Source organism: Hemiscyllium ocellatum, chromosome 30 (assembly GCF_020745735.1).
Source record: "Hemiscyllium ocellatum isolate sHemOce1 chromosome 30, sHemOce1.pat.X.cur, whole genome shotgun sequence".
Taxonomy (NCBI): domain Eukaryota; kingdom Metazoa; phylum Chordata; class Chondrichthyes; order Orectolobiformes; family Hemiscylliidae; genus Hemiscyllium; species Hemiscyllium ocellatum.
Genome location: NC_083430.1, coordinates 35,854,914 through 35,880,796, shown reverse-complemented (window position 1 = coordinate 35,880,796; position 25,883 = coordinate 35,854,914). Strand labels below are relative to the sequence as shown.

The 25,883-nt window shown below is 40.9% G+C and overlaps 1 protein-coding gene across 3 annotated transcripts; it reads left to right on the top strand.

The window, feature by feature from the left end:
- The first annotated feature begins 5,577 nt into the window (after nucleotides 1–5,577).
- Nucleotides 5,578–25,551, top strand: paqr7b (progestin and adipoQ receptor family member VII, b). Of its 3 annotated transcripts, none has more exons than XM_060847457.1 (3): nucleotides 5,578–5,706; nucleotides 5,841–5,942; nucleotides 22,115–25,551. In XM_060847457.1, exon 3 carries the CDS (start codon nucleotides 22,145–22,147, stop codon nucleotides 23,201–23,203), a length of 1,059 nt encoding a protein of 352 aa, XP_060703440.1. In that variant the 5' UTR covers nucleotides 5,578–5,706; nucleotides 5,841–5,942; nucleotides 22,115–22,144; the 3' UTR covers nucleotides 23,204–25,551. The 3 variants fall into 3 exon arrangements, with proteins under 3 accessions (XP_060703440.1, XP_060703441.1, XP_060703439.1); XM_060847458.1 differs by having other exon boundaries at nucleotides 5,578–5,729; nucleotides 22,120–25,551; XM_060847456.1 differs by having other exon boundaries at nucleotides 5,578–5,729.
- The last annotated feature ends 332 nt before the right edge of the window (nucleotides 25,552–25,883 follow it).

Sequence of the window (25,883 nt, the reverse complement as noted above, 5' to 3'; positions counted from 1 at the left end):
TGTGATATTCCTTTCACCAAAACTGACTGTATACACCACTGGCCTCAACTGGCCTCTATGTTCCTGAGCCAGAATAGCTCTCCAATGCCTTCCTGCACTATGACCATCCAAGTGTAAGGCCATTCCCAGGATGTGGGACTCCCAGTGCAGGAGCTTTCAAACGAGCTTTCTTCATTTTCTTGTTCCTCACCCAAGAGAACACTTCTTTTCTGGGGTGTGCTCCCCTCCCACCTTGCTTCACAGGGGACACCAGAGAAGCCATCATCTCTGTCTACCCCTCAACAGAGTTTCTACAACAGTTAGATAGCTCTGATATCAGTCTTCGCATTGATAAGTCAAGACATTTCCCAAATGGCCTATTTCTGGAACAGGGGTATCTCCATCTGTTTCTGTAAGGTCTCTTATGTTGATTCCTGGGCTATTACATCAAACAATACAGAACAGGAACAGGCTATTTGGCCCACCATTTCTCCACCGACTATATTGCCACTTTAAACTAATCCCATCTGTTTGCACATTGTTCATATCTCTCCATACTCTGCCTGTTCATGTGTCTATCTAAATGTCTCCTTAGTATTGCTATCATGTCTGCTTATACCACCTCCCTTGGCAGTGCATTCCAGGCACTTACCATCATCTGCATAAAAAAACATTCCTAACACATCTACTTTCAACTTTTCCTGTCTCATCTTAAACCTATTCCCCCCTAGTATATGACATTTCCACTCTGGGAAAATGCCTATGATTATCCATTCCATCCATGCTTCTTATAATTTTATATTCATCTTTCAGGTCACTCCTCAGCCTCTGACACTCTAGCAAAAACACCTTATCCAATTGTGTTGCAACTTTAAGGGAGTTATGGACTTGCACACTAAGGCCGCTCATCAAGGCTCCTAATGGTCCTGCCAAATCCTCTTGCATTTGATCTCATAAAATGTATCACCTCACCATTGGCTGGATTAAATTCCATCTACCTTCCAATTAACTTTACAAGGGGATCTGTATCCTGCTGCATCCTTTGACAAACTTCTCACCATCCAGAACTTCACCAATTTTCATATCGTCTGCGAACTTACTCATCAGATCATCTAAATTTTCATCCAAATCATATATCTCAAAAAACATGAGTCACAGCACCGATCCTTGTGGAACACCAATGGTCACATACCTCCAGTCAGAAAAACACCTTTCCACATTTATCCTCCATTCTCAATGACCAAGTAGATGTTCCAGCTTTGTCACTGTTATGGTAAATGCCTGGGCTATTTCCTCATCCTCCTCTCCCTACCTGAAGGTCTTTGCCATATGTCCTCACTTGTCACAATTTGTAGCTGACCAGATCTAGTTTGCAACTGCCTTAATCTGCATCTGATTCACACCTTGGTGATCCATTGGAAAATAATAGCCAAATTACTGCCTACTGATAAAGCCAATTACAATACCTTATATGGTAGTTATGCACCATACCTTCTAAAACCCAAGGATCACAGAAGGGACAGCTGGACATTTCTAAACAAGATACCAGCACTTACTTTATGTACTGTTTACACTGTTATTTGTTCAACCAGTGGGGAAGGTTTAGTTCCAAATGAACTGGCACCAGGAATGTATACAGTCAGTTCTGCTCTAACATGTGTTTCTTCAATGCAAATTGGCTATAACACAATTGAAGAATTTAGACCATTGTTTGTAGGACGTGAACTTTCCTTATCTGTATTGGCTGTAACACAATTGTAAACCCATTGGTTTAAATAGTGCAGCTATTACACAAATTGTTTTTATAACGCAGGATTGCACAGGAATGGAACTATCACAGGACAGAATGTAGGATTCAGCCTGCTCTAAAAATATTCAAAGATTCTGCTTCTACTGCCTTTCAAAGAAGTGGTACAGGTACAATGGGTTGAACGAGCATTTTTTTCTGTATTGTATCATTCAACGAAGTCACTGCTTCCTTGCTGTTTGTGGGATTTTGCTGTTTTCAAATTGGTTGCTGCTTTTTCTATGTTACAACAATGCCTTTTAGTGTACTAAATTAGTTGTAAACTGCTTGTAATCATTCATGTGTTTGTTAAACAGTGCAATAATAGATGTCCTTTTACATTTTGTTTTAAGAGTTTTTGTGCTTTTTGCAGATCATACGAGAGGAAAGAAATTCAGTGATCCTGTTCCCTTATGGTACATGTTTATTCCTGGGAATGATCACAATACTGATATTAACATTCTCTTTTAAAGACTAACATGAATTGAAGGCAAATAGGAAATAAGTTTAGGGACTCTGTTAAAAACTGCATTGCTCCTGCTGGACAGTGACATTTATTTGATATTGTAGAATAATATTTTCATACCAAGTAATTTCCTGCCTGCCTGATTGGCTTCGGAGAGACATTATCAGTAAATATGTTCTCAAACCAACCAATTGCAGACCATTATTATAACAATTGAGAGATGACTAGCAGTACATGAGAAAATTATAGAAAATAACTGAAAACAAAGTGGAAAGCAGAAATTAATTATGTACAATCAATTACTGTGTTGTGATCTGTCAAGTGAAGTGAGTCCAAGAAAGAAACGAAACAGATACAGGGGCCATTGGATGCAGGAAGTCAGAGGCAGTGTAGGTGTTGCGTCAATATCCAGCAAGGTAAAATTGACACAAGAATAAAAAAAACAGGTTGTCTTATGACGGAGAAAAGCTTATGAAAAATCAGATAACTTTCATGAGGCGATTCAAGAAGGTTGAAACAGAGTTCGAGAGAGAAAGGGAGATAGAAATGGAAAATCAAGATTTCTTAATCAATGACAATTTCCTCAGGGTATCTCAAAGATTGATTTTGAAATTTTAACTTTTTTTTTCAAAATATGCATGTCACTGGCAAGGCTGGTATTTATCCAAATCTAGTTTACCTCAGGTTGTGAAAAATACTCATCTTAAACTTGTGCAATTGTGATGTTAGTTATATAAGAGTTTCAGAATTCTGCACAAGTGACAATAAAGGAATTGAAGGTTATTTTCATTCAGGATGGTGGGTGCTGAGAATATGATGGCCTTCTCATTAACTTGTTGCCTTTGTTATTCAGGGTGGAGGTTGCAGGGGTAGGTATTGCTCATGAAACACTGTTTTAATGGTATCAGTTGAAGGACACTAGTTAAACTCCCTTGCTTTTCTTCAAAAATAACCCTGTTGCACCTTTTAATCCACCTGACAGGTTATAGTCATAGAAACAGACCTTTCAGTCTAACTCATCCATGCTGACTAGATATCCTAAATTAGTACTCCTATTGGCCAGAATTTGGTCCATATCCCTGTGAACCTTTCCTATTCACATACCCATCCAGATGCCTTTTAAATGTTGTAATTGTACCAGCCTCCACCACTTCCTCTGGAGGTGGAAAAGTCAACATTTTGGATGCAACCCTTTTCAACTCCCAATGCTGCCCGGCTTGCTGTGTTCTTCCAGCCTCCAGTCTGTTTACTTTGGATTCCAGCATCTGAAGTTGTTTTTGTTTCCACCACTTCCTCTGGCAGCTGATTCCATACATGCATTACCATCTGTGTGAAAAAGTTGCCTCGTAAGTTCCTTTCAAATCATTCCCCTCTCACCTTAAACATAGCTTTGGTTCAAAGTGTTGTCTGAAGTACAACATCACTGACAAAACAAGCACTCCTTTGTTGCCGCAATACCTTGTCAACCTAAATTATGTGATTAAGCTATTTGAGTAAACCCACAAGCCTCTGAATTAGAGACACAACTGCTATCAATTGAACCAAAGTTGACACTGACAGGAATATATTGTAAAGTTGTTGCTATTATTTGTATTGTTTCACTTAAAATTGCAGAATTAAATCCCAGAAGTTGTATTACCAAATCTGACACCGAAATTCAATGGGTGTTCCTTATTTGGTGAAAAAAACAGGATTAGTGAAGCTGCATTTGTATTTCATGCCATCCTTTCATACTGGCATCCTAGAATCTGAATTAAAATTTAAAGTTTTAATTTTAAAAACAGCTGAAGATAATCTTCAAGGTATTATTAAATCAGCACTAATAAACAGCAATAATACTTTGCAGCAAGTGTTGATGTGATATATCTGTTGTGCTTGTTCTTTTAGGTGATGGAGTTGGTTTGGAAGATGTTGTCAAGGAACCTTGGTGATTTGTTTCAGAGATCACACACCGTTGCAGTTGAGCACTGCTAGTATAGGGAGTGAATGTTGAACATAGTGGATGTTGGCCCCAATCATGTGGACTGCTTTGTGCAGGATGGTGTCAAGCTTCTTGAGCATTATAGGAGCTACACTCACTCAGTAGAGAAATATTAAATAAGATTTGGGAGAGTCAGGAGGTGACTAACTTGCTGCAGAATCTTTGTTGCCTGACTCGTTCTTGCAGGTACAGCATTTGTTTGGCTGATCCAGTTCAGTTTCCAGTCAATGGTAACCCCAAGGATGTTGCTGATAGCACCTCTAACTTTTGAATTCCATTTCCTATACTCACACGCTGCAGTATTATTCCTCTTCTGGATAAAGTGACTCACACTAGGGCAGTCATCTTGATCAGTGGCATTTCTTTCCTGTGAGTGTCTGGTAATTGGCCATTTTGTCATGAGATAAGACATGGTGACAAGCTAGAAATGCATGGGTGGAGCTCCTTGTTGTTGGAATTATTTTTAATCTGTTTGGACATGTTGTGCTGCACATCTTCAGCAGTTGGGACTTGAACCTGGGCTGCTGTTGTAAATGGATCTGAAAGGGTTATTACTGAGGAATGCCATCTACTGTGATGATGTGTCTTAGATTTGTGGCAGAGCAACTTAAGATCTTTAAGGCATGAGACCTAACATCTAGCCCTGATCAAACTCCCTGTGAAATAAAGCCTAATGCATCAATATAATCTGCAACTAGTAATTGACCTGAAATGTACTCTATCATGCCAACTGCAAAATACTTTTCTACTTAGACCAGGAAGCTGTTTACCTCTAAACTGAAACAAACACTGCAGATACTGGGGATCTGAATCAAACTGAAATTGCTTGAGAAATTCAGCAGGTCTGGAGGTCTGTGGAGAACAGTTCTGAAGAACGGACACTGGATCTGAAATGCTAACTCTGTTTTTATCCATAGGTGCTGTCAAACCTGCTGAGTTTTAACAAAAATTGCTGCTTTGGTTTCAGTGGTTCACTTTATCAGGCCAGTAAGCAGACCCAGTAGTTACCTGCATTTCCCTGAGTGCCAGTTACCTTCATCTATGAGAAACAGCATATATAGGTAATGAACTGGGTATACCCATAAAACAGTGACATATTTTCTATGCTCAGAGAGTGGCTATGACTGTCTTGCACGTTATCATTCTTCATGCAATGAAAGCCATTCTCAATCCACAGCCCTTCCCTTTTCTTCCCTCTTGTTTTGTTCCTCAGTGACACCCACGACTGGGCGGGGCCTCGCCCGTCCAACCCTTGCGTGTCTCGCTGATTGGCGGTGCGATGCAAGTAGCAAGGAGCTGATTGGCTGCGACGGGCATTTGATTGACAGTTAGATGTCGATTGATTGACAGGGCGTGTCCGGGATTTGGAACACGATGTATCTACTGGGGGCTGCAGCTGGGGGAGATACTGTGTATCCGACAGAGGAGAAGTAGCGAACTCAGCAGCAGCAGCATCCAGGCCGAGATATTCCCTATGGCACTTAGCAGTTAGATGTAATACCTTCAATTTAAAACCGGTATTAAAAAGTTGAACCAAAAATAGAAAACACTGGAATGTCTTTCAGTTTAATTTCCTTAATCTCATTAACACCCATTAATGAATGGTTGTTCTCTTGGGTCGATTGCAGGCGAATGTATTTCTGGAAACACCGGCGGTGGCGGCAGGTTTCGGAGAAGGGGATGTGGAGCTGAACTCTGCGCCTGGAAAGTGACAAGGTTTCAATAAATCGGTAAGTGTCGGGGGCAATGACAAGTATTTTTTTCTCCGTCTGGTAAATAACATGCTAAGTGACTGTGGGGAGCGGCTTTAACAATTTCAGCAATGACCGTTTCATCGAAAAGCGGTTCCCTTTGGATCTTCTCCACGATGTCGCTGGGAGACACAAGCTGCAATTCTTCCAGATTGTTCTGGAGGCTCCCAGTTAGCGTTATGACTGATCTCCAGGACTTTGGGGGGCAAAATCGGGATAAACATCAAATGGTTTTGTTTCATTTCCTTTCGGAATATTTTGTCTTGAGGGCTGGTTAGAGGTGGGGGCATATCTGATGAAACTTCCAGAAATAGGAGATCTTTTGTTTTCCTTTCACGACCACAGGAAGCTGCAAAGCACTTTACAGACCCTGAGGTACTTTTTTTCTCGAAGGTTGTAAGTCACTTGTATTAAAGGAAGTACGTACAGTCAGCTCCCAAACCCCAAAGCGTAAATGTCGAAATGATGTTAAATTATAGGACATCAGAGGATACTCGTTTTGAGCAGTTCTGTGTTCTGAGAAGACGAGAATTTTAAAATTGAGGCCATTGTGTTTTATAAGTGTGTTTATACAGTTCAAATAATCGGGAGGTACCATGAGGGTGAGGAGAGCGATGACATTTTCCTGTTAGTTGAGCTGAAGTAGGCTAAATTAGCCACTTATCGCCTAACCCTCTTTCTGGGTGTATCTTTCCCCTTTTAAAAAGCGGGTGGATGACTCGAACAGTATGGAATTACAGGTCCCTCTTCTTTGCGGCCTTTCTTGAGAGCTCTATGGGTGGTGACATTCTTTCCCATACTTCATACTTTATCACACTACCGTATGTCCCTCTGCCAAGAGTAGACTACACCCAAACTACTTGGTGTTCTGAGTACTGGAGGCTGAGCTATCTTGAGAATGTAATTTGAAAGAAGCTCTGGGATTTGCATGTCAAAGAACTGAAACCAGGATAATCCATTATAAAAGATGAAAGTTTTTTTTTAGAGATAAGATTAGATTCCCTACAGTATGGAAAAAGGCCCTTCGGCCAAACCAGTCCACACTGACCCTCCAAAGAGCAACCCATCTAATGCACCTAGCACTATGGGCAATTTAGCATGGCCAATTCACCTAACCTGTACACTTTCTGGATTTTGGGAGGAAACCAGAGCACCTGGAGGAAACACAAGGAGAATGTGCAAACTCCACACAGTCACCCGAGGCTGAAATCGAACCTGGGACCCTGGTGCTGTTGGCAGCAGTGCTAACCACTGAGCCACTGTGCCACTAATGTACAATTGTTTACTGTATCATATCTCCATGGCACTTGACTCCTTTTGGCTATAAATTCTGTGAGCATGATCTTAACCTCCACAACCACCTGGTGAAGGAGCAGCACTCCAAAAGCTTCCAAATAAACCCGTTGGACTTTTAACCTGGTGTTGTGTGATTTTATTCCCAGTATAATAGGGAAGCTGAGTTCAGCATAGTGATTCAGTTAATGAATTTTACAGCACAGAAGGAGACTATTTGACAGGCAAAACGGGGACATGAGATAGCTTGTGCATATAGAATTAAGGAGAATCCAAAGGGGTTTTACAAATATATTAAGGACAAAAGGGTAACTAGGGAGAGAATAGGGCCCCTCAAAGATCATCAAGGTGGCCTTTGTGTGGAGCCACAGAAAATGGGGGAGATACTAAATGAATATTTTGCATCAGTATTTGCTGTGGAAAAGGATGTGGAAGATATAGACTGTAGGGAAATAGATGGTGACATCTTGCAAAATGTCCAAATTAAAGAGGAGGAAGTGCTAGATGTCTTGAAATGGTTAAAGGTGGATAAATCCCCAGGACCTGATCAGGTGTACTCTGTGGGAAGCTAGAGAAGTGATTGCTGGGCCTCTTGCTGAGGTATTTGTATCATCGATAGTCACAGGTGAGGTGCTGGAAGACTGGAGGTTGGCAAACGTGGTGCCACTGTTTAAGAAGGGTGGTAAGGACAAGCCAGGGAACTATAGACCAGTGAGCCTGACCTTGGTGGTGGGCAAGTTGTTGGAGGGAATCCTGAGGGACAGGATGGAGATGGATTTGGAAAGGCAAGGACTGATTCGGGATAGTCAACATGGCTTTGTATGTGGAAAATCATGTCTCTCAAACTTGATTGAGTTTTTTGATGAAGCAACAAAGAAGATTGATGAGGGCAGAGCAGTAGATGTGATCTATATGGTGTTCGACAAGGTTCCCCATGGCAAACTGATTAGCAAGGTTAGATCTCATGGAATACAGGGAGAACTAGCCATTTGGATACAGAACTGGCTCAAAGGTGGAAGACAGAGTTTGGTGATGGAGGGTTGTTTTTGAGACTGGAGGTCTGTGTGGAGTGCCACAAGGATCGGTGCTGGGTCCTCTACTTTTTGTCATTTACATAAATAATTTGGATGTGAGCATAAGAGGTACGGTCAGTAATTTTGCAGATGACACCAAAATTGGAGGTGTAGTGGACAGCGAAGAGGGTTACCTCAGATTACAACAGGATCTTGACCAGATGGGCCAATGGGCTGAGAAGTGGCAGATTGCATTTACCTGAATTAAATTCTAGGTGCTGCATTTTGGGAAAGCAAATCTTAGCAGGACTTATACACTTAATGGTAAGGTCCTAGGGAGTGTTGCTGAACAAAGAGACCTTGGAGTGTGTGTTCATAGCTCCTTGAAAGTGGAGTCGCAGGCAGATAGGATAGTGAAGAAGGTGTTTGGTATGCTTTTCTTTATTGGTCAGAGTATTGAGTACAGGAGTTGGGGGGTCATGTTGTGGCTGTGCAGGACTTTGGTTAGGCCACTGTTGGAATATTGCGTGCAATTCTGGTCTCCTTCCTATCGGAAAGATGTTGTGAAACTTGAAAGGGTTCAGAAAAGATTTACAAGGATGTTGCCAGGGTTGGAGGATCTGAGCTACAGAGAGAGGCTGAACAGGCTGGGGCTGTTTTCCCTGGAACGTCAGAGGCTGAAGGGTGACCTTATAGAGGTTTACAAAATTATGAGAGGCATGGATAGGATAAATAGGCAAAGTCTTTTCCCTGGGTTTGGGAGTCCAGAACTAGAGGGCATAGGTTTAGGGTGAGAGGGGAAAGATATAAAAGAGACCTAAGGGGCAGTTGTTTCACGCAGAGGGTGGTATGTGTATGGAATGAGCTGCCAGAGGATGTGGTGGAGGCTGGTACAATTGCAACATTTAAAAGACATTTGGATGGGTATATGAATAGGAAGGGTTTGGAGGGATATGTGCCGGGTGCTGGCGGGTGGGACTAGATTGGGTTGGGATATTTGGTCGGCATGGACGGGTTGGACCGAAGGGTCTGTTTCCATGCTGTACATCTCTATGACAGGTGTCTGTCTGTGTGGAGTTTGTACGTTCCCCCTGTGTCCTCATGCTGGTTGTTTGAAATAGAAAACTCCCCTGATTTCCCCTCCCTCCCCTTCTATAGAGATGAATACTTTTCCATTTTCAAGTATTTTTCTGGTTATAAGTTATTGCATTGTCTTTTCAAGTAGTATATTCCAGATCTTGACTTAAATTCTTATTTTCCCCTTCTATTACTGATCTGCCAACACTTTTTTACTCATTTATTTCTCTTATCGTTTTGAACTATTAAATCCAATGCCCCCCTCCTGCACTCCCTTAGACCCATTGGGTCTGAGAACAACATAGTTTGTCTATCCCTCCACATAACTGATATCCCTCATCTCTACTGTATCATATTTAGCAGGGTTGTTCGCCTTCTGTATTTGACAACCACTGAAGAAAATGGGCTCTGACACTCTAGATGACCTCTGCATTTTGAGTTGGCAGAGAAACAGAATTGGCCAAGATTCGTTTCATTTCCATCAGATAGCTCTGGCCACTATCTTAAGGTGGACAACGTAAGAGACTTATTTGAGTGCTCATCAGATCCTCGTAAAATAATTTGCTGCTAAAATAATCATTGCCTCATCTCCCCTCTCCCCACCTTATCCAGATCCAACCCTCCAAACCACCTGTCCATCTTCTTTCCCACTTATCCAGTCCACCCTCCACTCCAACCTATTACCATCACCCCCCACCCGCATCTACCTATTGCCTTCCTAGCTACTCCACCCCCCCCACCCCCCGCAGCCTCAGCCCCTCCTATTTAACTTTCAGCCCCCCCCCCCCCCTTTACTTTCCTGATGAAGGGCTTATGCCTGAAATACTGACTGTCCTGCTCCTTGGATGCTGTCTGACCTGCTGTGCTTTTTCAGTGCCACACGTTTTGATCCTAAAATAATTTACAGTTGAATATCATATTAACTCATCTTTGGCTTCTTGTGGGAGTTAATTCTTTGAGGAAGGGAGCAAATTGAATAAGGGACTTTTTATTATAGTTCATGTAAAGCAGGGTTAAGGCAAAAACAGCCTATTTTGAATGGGGGTGGGTGGGTGGGTGGAAACTGTCTGACCTGGAGGATTGGTGGGAACTATTTACATGTGTGTTTGCATGGGCCACCTGAACTTGGTTTTTCACCTCTCTTTGAGGGTTGGAAAAGTAGTACAAAAGTAGGGTGAAATGGTAATTCATCACATAATCAGGATAGTGCAAAGATCAGGAACCTTGTCCCACACTTTGGACTTTCCCCATCAGACCAGACTTGTGACAGTGGGGCCATGGACCTTCACCATTGGACTGGGGTTCATGAACTGGTGTGGTGGAATCTGAGAACTCCTAATGCCAGCTGTTCCCCAGGAAACCCTGCCAGGCAGACTCCCAATGTGGTAACAACAAGGACTGTAGATGCTGGAAACCACATTCTAGATTAGAGTGGTGCTGAAAAAGCGCAGCAGTTCAGGCAGCATCCGAGGAGCAGTAAAATCAACGTCATCAGACTCCCAATGTGTCTAATAAATTCACTCATTAGTTAGCTTGATCTACTTTAGATATATGCAAATAAATTTGCTTTCTGTGAAAACACTGTCATCTTGTATTCATTTTTGATCAGTCCTTAAAGAACTCATGAGGTACTTTCAGGCTAACAATGCAGCACCCCCATTGAAGCAGAAGTGTGAAGAATTGAGAGAGGGGGAAGATTTTAAATTTATTTTAAGAAATTTGCCTGAGATGACACATTACAGTGCTCCCTGCCATTCACTTCCTGCTGTACTTCAAAGTCCTCTCCACTGGTGTTTGACATTAACTAACACCTAAAATTATTAACAGCAATTTTGTACACTTGATATTTTGTGTTTTTGATTAATTAATAAAGTGGTAATATTATTGGACTAGTAATCCGGGGCCCAGGCTAATATTTTGGGCAAAGCAGTTCAAATTCCACCATTGCAGATTTCTTTCACTAATTTGGTCAACGTGTGATTCCAGATCCAGAATAATTTGAGTTGAGTCTTAACTGTTTTCTGAAATAGCCTGGCAAGCTCTTCAGCTCAAAATGATGAGTGCCAGCCTCGCCTCCATTGCCTCAGTCTCATGAGAGAATAGAAGAAAATCAATCCTAGGCATACAGTTTTTCAGTTATTTTATTTGAGAGCAAATGAAAGGTAGGAATTAGACTACTAATGTGCAGAGTGAATGATTCTATGCTTCCAGATTTGCATCACCACCTTAAGTCAGAATGTTCTGCATTGCATGATGGTCAGTGTTGTCATGTATCACAAGTTGCTGAAAATCTTCTGCAAGCTGAGGCATGTGACCATGAGCCTCAGCAGTAAGACACCACGACTTTATTCTCTCTCTTTCTTCACTTTATGTTCCTCCTATGTCTTTTGTGATCTAACACACTCACCTTGGTGACCCAAGTATTATATTTCTCATGTGAAAATATGGCTTTATTCCTATTTTTATTAGCACTAAATAAAGCACTAAATGAAATGTGTTCAACAATTGTAGTTCTGCCTTAGTCTTGAAGTTTTTAAACATTTGAGAGTTTATTTTCCATCACAAAACAATTCTGTGTGGATGGGCAGAGACATTATGTATTAAGTGGCAGTGATTAGGTGAAGCACGTAACTCCAACTAGTTCAACATCAGTTTGTTAATAAACTAAAACTTCAAACTGATGTTAGCAATGGAAATATTTTGCCAAAGTTTTCAGGAGGATAGAGTCAAGGAGTTCAGCTGACAATTTTAGAGTACCTTTTTAGAAGGAGTGGAAAGCTTTAAGGAGGGAATTCAAGATCTAAAGGCACAGCCTCTGATTGAAAGAATAGTAAATAATGATAAACTATTTCCAGTGGCAGAAGTTTGGTAACCAATGGGCAGAGTTATGGTAAGTGAGAAAAGAAGCAGAGGTAATGTTGGGGAAAACATTTTGAGTGGCTAGGATTTGGGATGCACTGCCCAACAAGTTCATGAACACAGATTTAGAAGTTGCCTTCAATAGGAAATTGGGTAGATGTTTGAGGGAGGGAAAAAAATTGTAAGAATATGGGGAAACAGCAGGGAAGTGGGGCTAGATTGGAAAAATAAACTAAGTGCCAGTCAAAATTTGATGAGCTGAATGGTTACCTCCTGAGCTGTACAATTCTATAAGTGTGAGAGTTGGCAAGAGATGCAACAGATGCAAACGTGTGATGTTTAGTATGCTTTAAAAACAAGATTTCAGTTCAGTATATACTGACTTGTGACTCAGTGGAGCATCTCCACCACTTAGCCACAATTGTTAGAGTTCTATGCCAGGACTATGGGCCATGGGAGTACCATTCATCAGACAGCTGTTGGTTGATTTACCAAACTGTAATTCCTTACTAAATGCCAAATGACTTGTGATGAGACTTGAAGTGTAAGTCTTCAAAATGAGGTCGGGGTGAAAAAGACAGACATAGGTTATTTGGGTTTCATTTTAGCATACATAAGATTGATGTATTATGTAATTTTTAGTAAAGTACCATTGTTTACATGTTAATTTGTAGACAAAACACTAATCTACAATAAACCACAGATTTGTGACCTTGTTGACAAAGATTAAATATTTATCTTGATAGATCCTGTGTCCTCCTTTCATTGTTCTCTGGTATGAACTCTTTCTTTGAATCTGGTATCTTTGAATTGCTTGTCACTTCTTTTGCGTCACTGTGTCCTGACATTGGTGACCTTTTAGAGAGGTTTATAAAATCATGAGGGGCATGGATAGAGTAAATAGACAAGGTCTTTTCCCTTTGGGGGGGGGGGGGGGGGATGAATTCAGAACTAGAGGGCAGAGGTTTATGTTGACAGGGGAAAGATATAAAAGGGACTTAGAGGGTGACGTGTGTATAGAATGAGCTGCTAGAGAAAGTGGTGGAGGCTTGTTCAATTATAACATCTAAAAGGTATCTGGATGGGTATATGAATAGGAAGGGTTTAGAGGGATATGGGCCAAATGATGGCCAATGGGACTAGACGAATTTAGGATATCTGGTCATAGTGAACGAGTTGGACTGAAGGGTCTGTTTCCATGCTGTACACCTCTGACTTTATAAAAAAAATATGAAAGATCTTTCTTTCATGCTCTGACTAACTAATTACTTCTCAAAGTGATTACTTGTTGGGTTAAATTTGGAGAGGAAATTTTTTTCTCTGCCCTGCTCCTGGTCCTTCTCTACTGTCGTCTTTCTCCTGTCACACACCAGACCCATCCGCTGTAAAAGAACAGTCCAGCACAGGAACAGGTCCCTATGGCCCATCAAGCCTGTGCCAACACATGGCACCTATCTAAACTAAAAACCTTTTGGCTCTATATGGTCCATGTCCCCAAATCCCTGTCTATTTGTATATCTGTGAAGATGCCACTTAAACATTGCTACTGTATTCGCTTCCAACGCTTCCTTTGTCAGCAAATTCTAGACACCTACCACCCACTGTGCTTTTAAAATAAAGATTTTCCACTCATGTCTTTAAACTTTCTCCCTTTTACCTTAAACCTGTGTGCCCTAATAATTGACATTTTTTTTACTGAGGAAAAGACTCCAACTATCCATTCTATTCCATCCCCCTCATAATTTTTGCAATTAGGTCACCTTTTAGCCACCTAAGTTCAAGTGAAAACAAACCAAGTTTATCTAATCTCTTGTCATTGTCTGGTTTGAGGGGTATTGACTATGTTCTGGTACGCCTTTTCTGTAACTTCTCCAAAGCCACCACATCCTCCTGGTAGTGTAGTAACTCTCCCTTGTGTATCTCCTCCATTGTGCTTTCTTCATGCCACTCCTCACTGAAATAGTGTATTGGAGCATTGCATTTTGCAAGGTGTGGCTTTGGTAGACGAAGGTGCTAAGCTTGGTTATTGATTTGGGCTGTTTGTGCACTCTGAGCTCATGTGCAGCATCATACTAATGAGATGGAGGCGCAGTTCTGTTCTGCACCTGATTTACAATTTGCCTTGATCCACCAGGACCAGCTGCAAACCTCACAAAATATCTCCCAACCTCCTTTACTCTTGCAAGTTGGATGAAGACAGATTCTGTCTGAGTAGTTGATTAGCCCTTCTGAGTTTGTTGAATAGGATTTTGCCATGGTCCTGATATGGATGCGTAAAGTGAATTGTGGAACCAAATTTCAATATTAGAATATTTTCAGCAGAAGACTTGAGCAGGGCCTGAAGAAAAATTGGCACGCACAAAATTATTCCCTTTTAGTCTTTTCTTTGGGAATTGTAACTTTTGGAGAAAACATGTTTTTGAATTTGTAGTCTCTGCAGACAATGAGAGTGCACAGACATTGTAATGGGCTCAAGTCAGACATGCCACCATATGGATTGTAATATATTTGGTAATTTGCCTGTTGTTGTATGGAGAGGGATAAATTTGTTTACTGACAATTAACTAAGGGCACATAGTTTTCTGCAGTTAATTCAAAATACAGGAGTCTACCATTCTCTGTACCAACAGTTCCTAGTTCACGTCTCTCTTTGCAGCTCCTCCCACGATACCAAACTCCAGTTTTTTACTTCATTAAACTTTGTGTGGTGTTCATGTCAGATGAATGGAATGCTACAAATTCTAATTTGATATTTACTATCTGCTAAACCAGGAGCTTGGTGAACCTGTAGTTCCTCTTTGCTTTGTCACTGGCAACACCTTTGTCAATCAGAGTCAACTTACCATCCAGTTGATATAATTGTTTGAAATTTGGCATTCTTGTGTTTGTCCTGATGAGCTGAAGAAAAAAGCAACAATATCAACAGGCCAAAGTTAAGCAAAACACTTGCATCTCTGCATAGCTTTCATGGTCTTGGTACATCCCAAAGTGTCTCACAGACGATTAAAGTACTTTTGAAATTTAGCCACTCATGGAATTTGCTGTCAAAAGCGGCATCGTAAGAATGACCCTTTTAGATATTGGTTGAGGAATAAATATAGACTGAAACCCTGGGGGATAATTTCCTTGCTTTTTCTCAACTATTCAAACAGATTTAACATCTCAACCAAAATACAGTATCTTAGATTATGTGTTATCGAAGGAGTGTCAGTCTAGATCATGTGCTGCAGTTCTTTCTGGTGAAGGGCTTATGCCTGAAACGTCAACTCTCCTGCTCCCCAGATGCTGCCTGACCTGCTATGCTTTTCCAGCGCCACACTTTTTTTTTAGACTCTGAAGTGGGGATACGAACCCTTACTATCCAACTTGGGTGTGATACTATCCAATTAGCAACAGGTGACTTGGACTGGAGCCAGTACCATGTCAACCTGAAATCATTGAGATGTGTTATTGGATGTTGGTGTTGGATAGGCTTTGTGTTTCAAAAATCAGCTGTTCTGTCTCCTAATTAGGAACATTCATTTCTCAACAATGGAAGTTATACCGTAATCGATGTGAAGTGGGGACAGGGAGCGCCATCACTTCTATGAATGGACTCTATTCAAAGGAGCAAAGTGCCAGTGATACTAAATAGGAATTAGTTGGATAGGATTTACAGCAAAGAGGAGGAGGCCACTTATCCTACTGGTCTGAGCTGATCTAAGAACAAAGTATTGGAGAAACTCAGTGGGTCTGGCAGCATCTGTGGACAAAGAAACATTTGGGATTTGAAATAAATCTTTAGGTCAAGAAATTTCTGAAGAATCAAATCGAACTCACTGTTCGGACCTGCTGAGTTTCTCCAGCATTTGCAGTATTTTGCTTTCAATTGTTCAATGATGGTCCACTGCTTTTTGTCATTTACATAAATGATTTGGATGTGAATAGAGGAGGAATGGTTACTAAGTTTGCAGATGACCCCAAAATCGGTGGTGTAGTGGACAGTGAAGAAGGTTATCTCAGTACAATAGGATCCTGATCAAACAGGGCGAGGAGTGGCAGATGGAGGTTTAGTTAAATGTGAGGTATTGCATTTTGGTAAGGCAAATCAGAGCAGGACTTATGTATTTAATGGTCGAGACCTGGGAAGTGAAGCTGTAAAAGAGAGACCTTGGGGTGCAGGTTCATAGTTCCTTGAAGATAGAATCACAGGTAAACACGGAAGTGAGAAGGCACTTGGTACACTTGCCTTTATTGGTCAGTGCATGGAGTATAGGAATTAGAATGTTATGTTGCGGCTGCACAGGACATTGGTTTGGCCACTTTTGGAATGCAATTCTGGTCTCCCTACTGTAGGAAAGATGTTTTTAAACTTGAAAGGATGCTGTAAAGATTTACAAGGATGTTGCAGGGTTAGAGGTTTTGAGCTGTAGGGAGTGGCCGAATAGACTGGGCCATTTTTTCATGTAGTGCCAGAAGCTGAGGGGTGACCTTTTAGAGGTTTATGAAAACATAAGGGACATGGATAGGGTGGATAGCCAAGGTTTTTTCCCCAGGCTGGAGGAGTCCAAATCTAGAGGCCAGAGGTTTAAGGTGAGTTGGGGAAAGATTTAAAAGGGACCAGAGGGGCAGTTTTTTTTTACCCAAAGGTTTCTTCTGGGTGCTCTGGTTTTCTCCCACAGTCCAAAGATGTGGGGGCTAGAGTGGATTGGCCATGCTGAATTGCCCCATAATGTCCATGGATGTGCAAGTTAGAGTGAATTGGCCATGGGAGATTGTCCCAGTGTTCAGGGATGTGCAAATTATAGAATGAGCTGCCAGAAGAAGTGGTGGAGGCTGTTACGATTACAGCAATTAAAAGGCACCTGGATGGGTAGATGAATAGGAAACGTTTAACAGAATATGGCCCAAACATTGGTAAAAGGGATTAGGTCAAGTGGGGATGTATGGTCGGCATGGACCTATTGGTCTGAAGGATTTGTTTCCGTGCTGTACATCTGTGACTCTATGGTGTTTATGTTTCCTTTTTTTTTAACAAAACATTTCTTTGCATCCTGTCGACATAATTCTCCATTCCTTTCAGCCTTGTCTAACCTCCTTCCAAGTTCATTCATGTTAATCATCTCAATCATTCCAAATGGCAGCAAACATAGAAAAGTACAGCACAGAACTGGGCTCTTTGGCCCACGATGTTGTGCCGAGGATTAATTCTAATGTAAAATAAAATAGCTTAGCCTACGCACCCCACATTTCACTGCTATCCATGTGCATGTCCAGCAGTCACTTAAATGTCTCTAATGGTTCTGCTTCCACTACCACCGTTGGCAACGCATTCTGTGTATTCATAACTCTGTGTAAAGAATCTGCCTGTGATGTCCCCTCTATGCCTTTCTCCTAATATCGTAAAACTATGACCTCTCGCACCAGTCAATCCTGTCCTGGGGAAAAGTCTCTGACTGTTAATTGCGTCCATGCCTCTCATTATCTGTACTTATGATCCCTAGTGTTGAAAAGTGTGGTACTGGAAAAGCATAGCAGGCCAGGCAGCATCCGAGGAGCAGGAGACGTTTCGGGCATAAGCCCTTCTTCAGGATTCTCGAATGCTACATGGCCTGCTGCGCTTTTCCAGCACCACACTTTTCAACTCTGGTCTCCAGCATCCGCAGTCCTCACTTTCTCCTTATGATCCCTAGCTTTGATTTTTCCCACAAATAGACATATATCTTCGCCATAACTAGCTTATCAAACTTGTTCACTATTTTATTGGATGACGTCTTAGTCTTCTATTGTCTTTAGAAAAGTGCCCCAGGCTGAAAGTTTAAAAGTGATATAAATGCAGCTGTTTTTGTGATGTAGCTGGGCTTCAGTTCCATTGTGGAACCAAGTTAAGAATCGCACAACACCAGGTTATGGTCCAACAGGTTTAATTGGAAGCACCAGCTTTCGGAGTGACATTCCTATATCAGGTGGTTGTGGAGTACACAATTGTAAGACACAGAATTTATAGCAAAAATTTACAGTGCGATGTAACTGAAATTATACATTGAAAAATACCTTGATTGTTTGTTGAGTCTTTCATCTGTTCGAATACCATTATAGTTTCACTTTCATGTGTAAATCACAAAACTTTTTTTTTAAAAAGTTGCATTCTCAGGTTAACTGTAACACTTGGTGTTAGCTAGACAACATAGTTTGTGTTATGGTGAACCAGTTTCAATTGTGTTGCTTCATAGTTGTTTATCTTCCCTCACTCAGTGGCTGCTTCATTGTTCAGGATTTCAGCTAATTCATCAAGGGATTCATTGAGGGTGACTGCCTTGCCCCAGTGTTTTTTTAAAATGCTAAATGTGATCCCTTCTGCGAATTCTGTGAAAATTATTTTTAAGTGTTCAAGCATGTTCTCCATTTATTGGGTTTGTCATCTAAGGGCGTCAAGAACTTTCCACAGTGCTGCTTTTTAATTTGGCCCATGTTATTTCTGTTCCTTGCCTCTCCTTTTTGTTTTTTTTGTGAAAAAAAATTGTTGTCCATGCCTTTGACCTCTGGACTTCCCAAAGCACTTTACAAACAATGAATTTCTTTTGAAGTGTGGTCACTTTGAGTTTGAAAATGTGGAAGCCAACCTACACTCAGCCAACTCTCACAAAAAGCTATCTGGTAATGAACAGATGTCCTGTATTTATGACGTTGATAAATATTGGCAAGGACACAAAGCATAATTCCCCTGCCCTTTTGAAGTAGAGCCTTTAGCACCCACTGAAGCAGGCAGATAGGGCCTGAGTTGAATAGTTCGTTCAGGAGATGACATCTCTGATAGGACAGGAGTATGTCGAAATGTTAACTTTTACTTTTTACACTGCTGAAACCTGAGATATCTAGTCACAATGCTCTGGACATTGAGTGTGGGGTCAGCTTAATGGACCACTTGATCTTAACCTGCCTGTTTATTTCATGTGTGAATGTTTGTGATCTAAATGGGTGTATTTCAGTGATCCCTTGGCTGGCTTCCTACCTTGCATTCTGAAAATATTTAACATTCATTCAAAACTCTGCTACCCATTTCGTAATTGTCCATTCCCCCTGTATTTGATTTCAGCCCTGGCGACGCCTTGATTTTTAAGATTCTAATGTTTGTTTATAAATTCTTTCATGATTGCTCACCCCACCTTGCCTCTGTAACCTCCTCTAGCCTTACCACCAACCATAGAGCTAAGATTCTCCACCCTGGAATTAAATGCTGCACATTATGTGGAGGAGCTGGTGTTGCACTGGAGTGGACAAAATTAAAAATCTCACAACACCAGGTTATGATCCAACAGGTTTATTTGGAAGTATTAGCTTTCAGTGCACTGCTCCTTCTCTGAAAGCTGGTGCTTCCAGATAAACCAGTTGGACTATAACCTGGTTTTGTGTGATTTTTGAACTTGCTACACATTGGCAGTTGTGCCTTCAGTCAGTTGGGCAGTAAGTATTGGAATTCCTTCCCGAAACATCTGCACTTTTTTGTTTAAAGATGCTCATTAAACTATAAAAATTTAAGATTATGATTACCTGTCCTAATGCTTGTTAGTGATTGTGTTAAATTTTTATTGGTAACACTCCTGTGAACCACTTACTTAAGTATTATAAATGCAAATTATAGTCGGGAACTGTCTGGTTGTCATCCTTGTAACTCTATTTCAACAGGTTTGAAGTTGGTTTCATTGCCAGCTGGGCTCTAGTACAATTTGTCTGTGTCAGTAGAGCTTCCTGTATGCACCATCGTGGTGAAATTGGAAATCACACAACACCAGGTTATAACCCCAACAGGTTTATTTGGAAGCACTAGCTTTCATTGCACTGCTCCTTCATCAGGTGATTAATGAAGGAGTATCCCTCCGAAAGCTAGTGCTTCCAAATAAACCTGTTGGACTATAACCTGGTGTTGTGTGATTTTTAACTTTAAAATACGAGGAAGAGAGTTCTGATGTCCTGATTTTCTATGATGATTCATAGTTGCAGTGTACATGTTTATCAGAATAAGTACATGCAACTTAATGGATTATGAAGCACTTTGGGACATGTCAATTTAGTGAGGAAAAATTCTTTTACACTTTTCCATCAAGTATGCTCCAGGCAAGTAAAACTGCAGAACGCTTTAGGTGTTCCACTAACACTGTCTCAGACCTACCTAATGACGATTGGTTCCATATGCAGTGATATTTTTTCATTTCCTATATCATCAGATCTTTTGGGTTGGGATGAGATTGCAAAGCTCTAGGACTTCTTTCTTATCACCTATTCCCAGTTGGATTTGAATCTAGGTTGTTTGTTTGCAAATCTGTTTGATGTAGAACCATTAAACCAAGAGGCTTTCTGCCAATAATTGCTAAGATCTTGCTTTTTTAAAATTCTTCTGTAAAACTGCATAAACATTTTCAATATAATGACACAGTCACAAAAAGAATGTTTATTTTGTTTCAGTTTAACAGTGAATATCAATTGGGATACTGGTTTGGAAGGGTTCATTAACTGGATGATGCAAGAGAGATGAATTATCACCAGCAAATTGTGCTGATTCATTCCTGGAGATGTATCTGAGATTTGGCTCTGCTGCAACTTGATCAGTAGCATCAACCAGTGCTTGTCTGGTGTCATGGAGACTGTCTGTCTAAGCAGGCAATGGACATAAAATGATCAAAAGGGTGCTAGTTATGTTAATGTAACTGATTAATTGTTAAAGGGGTCTTGATGATGAGGGTCCATTAACCATCCCAGCGATAATGTCAAAGACATGAGGAAAATGACCTTCTGGAGCTGAGCACTTTGCCAATCTTTACCTCCCTTCATAGTGGCACAAGATGGAGGGAATGGTAACGCGTTAGATTTGGGACAGTGTGCTTCGAAACTCTCTACTTGAAAGTTGCTTGATGGTTTCGGGTCATCTGTAGCCCACTGTTGGATCCTAATATGTAAACTCACTCTTGGTTTTCACTCAAACTGCTAAACTAGGTAGCATGCCTTGTGGGGGATGGGTCACAGGACAGGATTTTGAGATTCAGAGCTCCACGGCAACAATGGTGTCCCAGCGAATCCTCTCATTTTTAAATGGTTGATGCAGACTAACTGAGCAATCTGAGAGGCCTGATGCTTGCTGCAAAAAAGTGAGCACTTGAAACAAAAAAATCTTGTATGGTTAACATTTCTTTTGCTTCCTTTTCTGCCTGCACCCCACTCCACCCTTCTGCCAGTCAACATTGCAATTTCGAGCCTTGGAATGTAGTCACAGCAGGAGATAGTTTGAGCGGTACCATACCCTGCCCTCAGCAGACAAAAACTGACAAAAAAGCTCCTGACTACTTTGGTAATATTTTTCAAAGGACCCCTGATGGAGATAAGCTGTTATATACTTGATGACATAATACAATCGATCCATTTTCTGATCTAATGCTGTCAACTAATTCAAACAGAATCATTTATGACATGCGGGATAGGAACAAGCATATGGTTCAACCAGTCCACACGGATGTGAATCTATCGCTCGCACTTGCTTTTTCTTGTCTTACATTCCATGTAACCTTACCTTTCTTCATGTGCTTTATTTAGCTGGTACTTTAAATGTGTCTACGTTATTTTCCTCAATTGTGTCTTGTTTTGTGAGTTTAACACTGTTGCTCTGTGTAAAGATGTTTCTTCTGAACTTCCTCTTAATTTGTTTGTGGGATTTTGCTGTGCAGAAATTTCCTATGATACCACAGTTAAGGTACTTCAGCAATGTGCAAATGGATGTGAATGTACCTAGGATGTCCTGAGGCCCCATATATTACTGCATGTTCCCCTGAAATTAAGTTTGTGTTCAGCCTTAAAGTTAACACCCACTGTTCTTGATTGAGTTATGCTCACATTATTCCTTCATGATCCTATTGTTTTTTTTTGTTTTGTTTTTAAAAGTCTAGATCTTGCAACAGTCCCCGTGTGACAATGGCAACAGTGGTGATGGATCAGATTGGCAGACTCTTCATCAACATCCAGCAGATCCGTCAGATCCCCAGCCTGGTGGAGCAGTCTATCCCTAGCATGCCGTGCCCTGTGAAGGATTCTGAAGTGCCGCAGATATTTCGGGAGCAGTATATCTACTCTGGCTACAGGCCAGTAAAACAGAGTTGGCGCTACTACTTCTTCACCTTGTTCCAGCGGCACAATGAATCTGTCAACGTTTGGACCCACCTGATTGCTGCGCTGGTCGTCCTCCTCAAATTAAAGAAGCTGTCCGAGACAGAGGAGTTTTTGTCTGATCCCCATGCGCTACCACTATTGATCCTTCTCCTCTCTGCCTTCACCTACTTGACTTTCAGTTCCTTGGCCCATCTCTTTCACTCAACCTCTGAATTTGCCCACTATTCCTTCTTCTTCTTGGACTATGTTGGCGTGGCCATCTATCAGTATGGTAGTGCATTGGTCCATTACTACTACTCTGTTGAAGAGGAGTGGTACCACATTATTAAGCCTTTCTACCTCCCAATGGCTACCATTTTGGCTTGGCTGTCCTGTGTGGGATGCTGCTACTCAAAATCCAATGCTAAGGTGCTGTGCCCTTGGACACGCAAACTCTACCAAGTAGTGCCAGCAGGGCTGGCCTATATATTAGACATTAGCCCTATAGTGCACCGGATAAACAATTGCTATTCCTCTGGTTGCACCGATGACACCATTTGGTACCATTCAGGCCAGATCATCTTCTTCCTCATCAGTGCTCATTTCTTCTCTTGCCCTCACCCAGAGAAGTGGTTCCCGGGGAAGTGTGACATTTTCCTGCAGGGGCATCAGATTTTCCACGTGTTCATTGTCCTGTGTACCCTGGCCCAACTGGAAGCTGTCCATTTGGATTATAAAAACAGACAGCACTTCTATCAGATTTGGCACAGAGATTCCACCTGGTCTGTGATCACCAGTTTTGTACTCCTTATCTCCTTCAGCATTGCCACAATGTTTTACATGAGGCACCTCATTAAAATCAAACTGAGCCACAAGGAGAAATGAAGACTGTCACTTCCTGAGTTATTATCTTCAACATTTAGGACACTTTCAACTTTTGTGTGTGTGGTTGAAGGGAGAAGAGGGAAGGGTGGCTCTATCTGTTGAGTGGTGGAATGGGGATTTTTATTCTTGGCTTGAACTTGACCTCCAATTTGTTTTGCAGTGAGACAAAATAACATGTTCCAAAGTTGCTATTACATAAACAAAATTGTCATGTTAGTGAAACTCCGTTGCTGAACATTCAGCTTCGGATGTGAATTCAAAGTGCTGGTTCAAACCACATGTTCTGTTATAATTAATTTGTTCAAGTGTTGCTGTGTCAAGTTCAGACAATGAGTGACTTTTGGTCTTGTGTTATTCAATATGGCGTGTCTAAATATGCCTGAATATGAAAAGTGATGGGTCTAAATTTAATTATTTAACTGAGCAACACTTCCTTGGCCTGTTCACTTAACTTGTCCAACTTTACTCAACTCAGGATGCTGGATATCTAAACCAGTTCTGGAGAAACTCAGCAGGTCTGGCAGCACCTATAGGAAGAAGGCAGAGTCAACCTTTTGAACCGTGTGATCCATCTTCAAGACTTGTTCTTCAGGGAGAAGGGTCATTGAACTCTGAAGCATTCATTCTTGTTTTCTCTCTACCGAACCTGTGAGCCTTGCTGTGTTTCTCCAGCATTTTATTAATTTCCCTGCTTTCTTTAGGTCGTATTCAATATTTCCAACTATCCAGAGTTATACTCAAACTGAATAATTTGGCTGATTGACTGATGAAATGCTTTATCGAGTACCAAAGCGAACATATCAGATTGGTCAAGAAGTTTGCACATTGTTGTGTCATGCTGATCTGTGAGTGATAATTAGTGGTCACCTCCCAATGGTATCTTTTAATGGTAGAAATGAAATAACATTGGCAAAGCATTCCTGACAGAATCAGTGCAGCACCTTTTCTGCTTCTCAACCATTTGGATGTTTCAATTCCATACCAGTGTGTCCCATTCAACTCCTGATTAGCTGACTTGAAGATTTTTTTCAGTGACATTGTCTGCTACATTTGATATCATTGCAAGCTCAGTTGGTGTAATGTCAGTAGAGGTAGAAAGGAGATTTCCTGGTAAACGCCATTAGATATTCTACACGATTAGAAAATCTTTCAAAAGTCGGTGTACAGTTTGCCAAGTGCTGTTTTCTACCATTTAATACCAGATAACTTCGAAAAATTTTGTTGTTTGTTTGCAATGCTTTACTATTTGAGGCACCTTAGGACAAAAGATTAAATATACTTGCATTTGTGTAGAGTCTGTCATGATCGCATGATGTCCCTCTGTATCCAATTTAAAATTCTTTTAATGAACTGTTGTTGCTCTGATAAATTAGTAAACGTGGTATTTAACTTGGATAAAGCACAAACAAATTAGATGATAACAATTATGATCATTGGTTGAAACATACAGTATTGGCCAAGATACTGGAGAAAACTCCCTTCTTGACTTTGAAATAATGAAATGGATTGATTATGCCCTCCTGAGACAATAGGAAAGGTCTCAGTTTAACAATGAAATGATATCTTCATTTCAACATACCATGAATCCAGAATTGAGAGTATTAGCATACATTTGGAGTAGGATTTGATCCCATGGTCTCTTGATTTGAGGAAAAAGTATTACTTACTAAGCCTTGGATGATCAGGGTGCAGGTTTAAGATCTAACAGTATTGCAGTAAGAAATTGTCACACGTACCAAATAAATTATGCTGCTTATTGCACAAATAGTGAAAGCTAGTTAATTTATGGTTCAGAAGTGTAGATTTGATTCCCATTCCAGCTAAAGTAGACATATGACCTTTCTGCTCATCTCACCACTAAGGGTGGAAAGCAATGCCAAGACATTCTGGACAAAAAATGCAAAGGAAACAACTCCATGATGAAGCAACATCAGATAATGGGCTACAGACCTGCCTTTGGTAAGAGCACACATGAATGAATGTAGGAGATCTCCAGTTGGTGAATGAAAAGAAGTCTATTGCAAATGGACCCCTTCTTAATTGGATATGAACGGTGTTGAGTATCTGTGAATGTTCCAAGAGAAATTAATACATTTGGTGCTGTCTTTCGTGAGCTAAGTGCTGACTTAAGTAGAGACACTGCCTCTTGTTCCTCATTCCTTAATGCATCATTTTGTTGATGCCCTATTTCTTTGTTGGAAAGTAAAGTGAATCGTGGGCTTTGGCTCTTTCTCTAATAGTCACTTTCAGGATTGGCAAGGGAACAAATGGAGAGTGCATTGATGACGTAAACATTTTTCAGCCTCTCCACTCGTACTTACTCTAAAATAAAAGTTTATTTAAGCCTATTTTTCTGGCCATAGGTATTTTGTAAAGTTCTACTGCAAGTCAGTGAATCATTCTCTCTGTAAAATACTTGTTTGTCACTGAAATATTTTTGGGGAAAAGATGAAATGATTCCTGTCATTTTCTTACCCAGTGATCACCAGACTAATGATGGGGCAGCTGCTAACCTAACGAAATGCTCAACATTAACATAAGTTGCCCTTTTAATGGATGTAAGGACCTATTTAGACCACATTACCAAAGTGAATACCTGGTCAGCTATCTGTTGGAATCAGTGTTGCGGGTACTGTGCAATTCTTAGCAGGGCTGTAGCAGATCGGCAAGTGTTAACCTG

Coding starts and splice junctions, on each gene's coding strand:
- paqr7b (XM_060847457.1), top strand. CDS start 22,145: ATGGCAACAGTGGTGATGGATCAGATTGGCAGACTCTTCATCAACATC.